General features: G+C 35.9%; 1 protein-coding gene across 2 annotated transcripts; it reads right to left on the minus strand.

Annotated features, from left to right (window-relative positions):
* Window positions 1–2,112: 2,112 nt before the first annotated feature.
* Window positions 2,113–3,776, minus strand: LOC106303672. Of its 2 annotated transcripts, XR_001262517.1 has the most exons (3): window positions 3,447–3,776; window positions 2,492–2,963; window positions 2,113–2,373 (listed from the first exon to the last, which is right to left on the minus strand). XR_001262517.1 is itself a non-coding variant. In XM_013739972.1 (2 exons), exons 1-2 carry the CDS (start codon window positions 3,715–3,717, stop codon window positions 2,626–2,628), a joined length of 609 nt encoding a protein of 202 aa, XP_013595426.1. In that variant the 5' UTR covers window positions 3,718–3,776; the 3' UTR covers window positions 2,427–2,625. The 2 variants fall into 2 exon arrangements, 1 of the variants encoding a protein (XP_013595426.1); XM_013739972.1 differs by lacking the exon at window positions 2,113–2,373 and having other exon boundaries at window positions 2,427–2,963.
* Window positions 3,777–4,033: the final 257 nt, after the last annotated feature.

Below are 4,033 nucleotides of genomic sequence, written 5' to 3' on the forward strand. Positions count from 1 at the left end.
ACCGATATCCACAAGCTTATAGCTGCAAAAGTTGCCACAAAAATAGCTACGAAAAGCTACTGAATTTAGGTCATAGCCACCAAAACAATTGTGGCTATAGACAGTTTTTCTTGTAGTGGTCGTAAAAGTTAAGCGCACTTTGGTGACATAGGTAGCAAATCAACTCTCTTAAGCCTTTTCACATATACCAGAAATCGGGATATTACAATTCAACCCCACTCACAGAGCGTAATGCCCATGTTGCGCACCACGACATGTCTCAAGACGCCTATCGGTCAGAACCGAGATGGCTAATCTGGCTCTGATACCACTTGTAACGCCTCGACCGCCCACGGCTAATGGGCCACCCACGCCCGCTCTCTCGGCCAGTGGGTCCCATCTCGTCCGACGGACGGTGCGTTAACTTTTGCAAAAGGCCGTAAGTCTTCTTTATTGACCTTACAATCACCACATGACATTTCCTCGTGCTTTGACCTCACTCACACGGTATCACAAATCACTTCCTGATATATTACATATCCTTCCACTACTCCAGCCCAAGCACGCTTAACTCTGGAGTTCTAAACGGATGTGTGATGGAAAAGGTAAGCGCACTTTTGTGACGTAGGTAGCGAAATAAATTCTTTTAAGCCTTTTCACATATTCCAGAAATCGGGATGTTAGAATTGACCCCCACTAATAAAGCGCAACGTGTGCACCATGACATGTCTCAAAACGCCTCTCGGATCAGAACCAAGATGGTTAACCAGCTTTGATACCATTTATAACGCCCCGACTGCCCACGGCTAATGAGCCACCCACACACGTTCACTATAAGCCCCAAATTGAGGAATTAATGGGCCTCTCATGCCCGCTAACTTGGCTCGTGGGCTCCATCTCATCCAACGGTGGTGCATTAATTTTCCAAGGCTCGAAATCATTGTTTACTGATCCTGCAATTACCACATATCATTTTCTCGTGCTTTGGTTTCACTCACACGGTATCGCGAATCACTTTCCGATAAGTCACTCATCCTTTACACTACTCCAGCTTAAGCATGTTTAATCTTAGAGTTTTAAACAGACGTGTGACGGAAAATGTAAACACATATTAGTGACATAGATAGCAAATCAATTCTGTTAAACCTTTTTATATACCACAAATCGGGATATTACATCATCATTCCTGATTGATCATACTTGAGCACAGCCCTTGGCATGTGCCCAAAGTGAATTTGTACTTAACCCATTTGTTTTTGCGAAATCTTAGTTAGACATTGAGCCGACCTGATCATAATCACCACAATTCGGTTAGCAATTCAATAATATTCCTTTTTCAAAAAGAATCATTCAATAATTTAATTTCTAGTTTCCTCCTTGTATCAGTTTTGTTTTATCTAGAGTTGTTAATATTTTGGTGGACTCTTTGCATGGTTTCCTAGAACTTGTTTTCAAGTTCCTATCTGAATAAAAAGGAGCACTCCTGACTTATTACTCGATCGTTTTTGATAATATAGTTTCATAAAAAACATCAAAAAAAAAAAGGGACGCATGAAAAAGTAGATAAAAGTACACAAAACAAACATATGTCAAGTCGTCGTTAAACTAACCTAAAAAATAGGCCATCTCTCGCATCAGTCTTACCACATTGATAAAACTTATATAATTTCTCTCGAGGAGTCGCATTGATTTCCTATCTTTTGCTTGAACTTAGAAAAACACTAAAGCAACCTTTTGTTTTCATCGAGTGGTCACCTCTGGTCCTCAACACACCCAATAAAGGGTCATCTATCAAAATCAACTCTGTCAAATGATTCTACTATTGATTTCACATTTAAACCTACTTCTTTTCTAATCAAAAAGAACTTGGTAAAAATAATATGCCATGATAATTCTACAGCATAAAACTATACTATGCTATTTGTCAAAAAATTCTTTTAATCTAGGATTTGGAAATATACAATGTTTATAAAAGAGACAACTACAAGACAATGTGTATGGGGGCAAGGCTTTGGGGTCCATATTTTGTGCCACAATGTTTCCCACTATTGTGAACAACCTAACATGAACTCTTCTTCTTGCATTACAATTGTACTACTCTCCTTTATTTTCCTTTATAAAATATGAAAAAAGGAAATTAAGGTGATGAGCACTCGAAGTCATACAAAAATTCTGAGAATCCCATGCAAATTTATATATTCTAAAGCAACTCACTTTTGTTGTTTTCTTCTCTCTTTAGCTTCCTTTCTTTATTTTTTCTTCAAAAACTCTCTTTTGTCACTTTGAAAATAATGATAAAAGGCTATCTTGACCCTTCTCCACATCTTTTAATGGCTTTATCAGATTCAGACACATGCCAAGAAAGAAGTATGGTCCAGAGCAAGCCTCTTTTCCCTATGCATATATATTGTTTTATGTAATTTACATATTTATATCATAAACTCTAGTTAATTCAATAACATACTATATGAATGTTTCAATCAATTCGAATCCATGTAGTATCATTACTTACAACAACAACTAAAAACTTCCACGTACTTCTTTAAACAGACGCATCAATCACTGAAAAAACGACTAAACCAAAATCAAAATAATAGAAAAGTATTTGGTTTTAGGTGTAGAATTTAATATGAAGCGAGAAAATAATCAACTTTTACTTTTCTTGGACTTCCTTCTGGTTAAGGTCCTCACCATCCAGCCCTGTTTCCTCACTTTGGTTCCTTCGACCTTGGATGATGATGATGCCACGTGGCAAGAAGACGTGGACGATCCCGATCTAAGTTTAATGACGTGGAAAAGATGACCAATACGTTTGCGCCACTTAAGCGTTGACTTGGCACTGTTGTGCTCTACAATGCTCGTTATAGGGGATTGTTGCGTCTTACATGTTGAGTTTGTGTTGTTGTCTACACAGACCTTTGACACCGTTTTTTTCTCCCACGATGCATTTCCATCATTTCCGAATTTTATCGATATAAAAGAATCTGGAACCCCCAAATAGAAATTAAATTAAAAAAATTATTAATTTGTAGAATAATTAAGTTTTAATATACATTATATGCGCGTATTTCTAAAGAAAAACTGCCTAACAGAAATATATATGGTCTTACAAAATATTTATATTATAAAGTTCAAAAACAACTTCAGAATATAAAAGTGTACTGATGATATTAATATTAATTACCAATAAATATTGTGTGGGGAGAGATAATTAATGAAAATCTTCTTTTTGGAAACTACAAAGAAAAATTCCGTTTACGAACAGAAAAAGAAAAGGAACGGTCCAATTGGAGTTAGATCTTTTTTCTAGAACATATCGGAATTAGATCTTGAGGTATGAGGCTTTTAGAGTTAATTACATTAAGATATACTAGAATATATATATATGTATGAAGTATATATAAATCGTGTGTAATATGTACTAGAACATATATATATATATATATGGAGGGTATATAATTGTGTACCTTCTTGGCTCGTGGAAACGTCAAGATCGGAGGAGGGATGGAATTTCCGATGGAGACGGAGATCGAGGCGACTGAGAAAAGAGCTCAAGGCGAAGATCTTAGGGAGACTACCAATGATTGGTGAAGATGACAAGTGTTTAGTTCGCGATGATCTCTGCTTTGAAGCTAAAACAAGAAGCCTCTCGTTCAAACAGAAGGGACAAACACCAACATATTTTTCCTTTGGATGGAAATAACAATATGGTGAGCTATCATCTTTGTACATATCCATCTTCACTACCAAAGAGAGAGAAAAGATATAGAGTGAGAGTAAGATTCGTAACAAATGAGATGGAGACTTATTAGGTCTGAAATTGAAGCTTTAATATATATATATATATAAAATATTTAATATTATTTCCAACTAGATAAGCCTTTTTAGTTGCCCGGAAGAAAAAGAAAAGAAAAACAAAAAGACAAGCCTTTTAGTTGTGATATGATTCATTAAATTTAAAATACTGTATAAATCCATTACATGAGGTGCTTTTTTTTTTTTTTAATCAAACAACATGCATTTAATTAGAAGAGTTTACACCCCAACTAGTATG

This window comes from Brassica oleracea, chromosome C7 (assembly GCF_000695525.1).
Source record: "Brassica oleracea var. oleracea cultivar TO1000 chromosome C7, BOL, whole genome shotgun sequence".
Taxonomy (NCBI): Eukaryota; Viridiplantae; Streptophyta; class Magnoliopsida; order Brassicales; family Brassicaceae; genus Brassica; species Brassica oleracea.

Bases quoted from the DNA above. Each gene is read 5' to 3' on its own strand.
- LOC106303672 (XM_013739972.1), bottom strand. From the start codon at position 3,717: ATGGATATGTACAAAGATGATAGCTCACCATATTGTTATTTCCATCCA. The intron at 2,964-3,446 runs GTACACAATTAT...TGGGGGTTCCAG, and splicing joins CGTTTCCACGAGCCAAGAAG to ATTCTTTTATATCGATAAAA.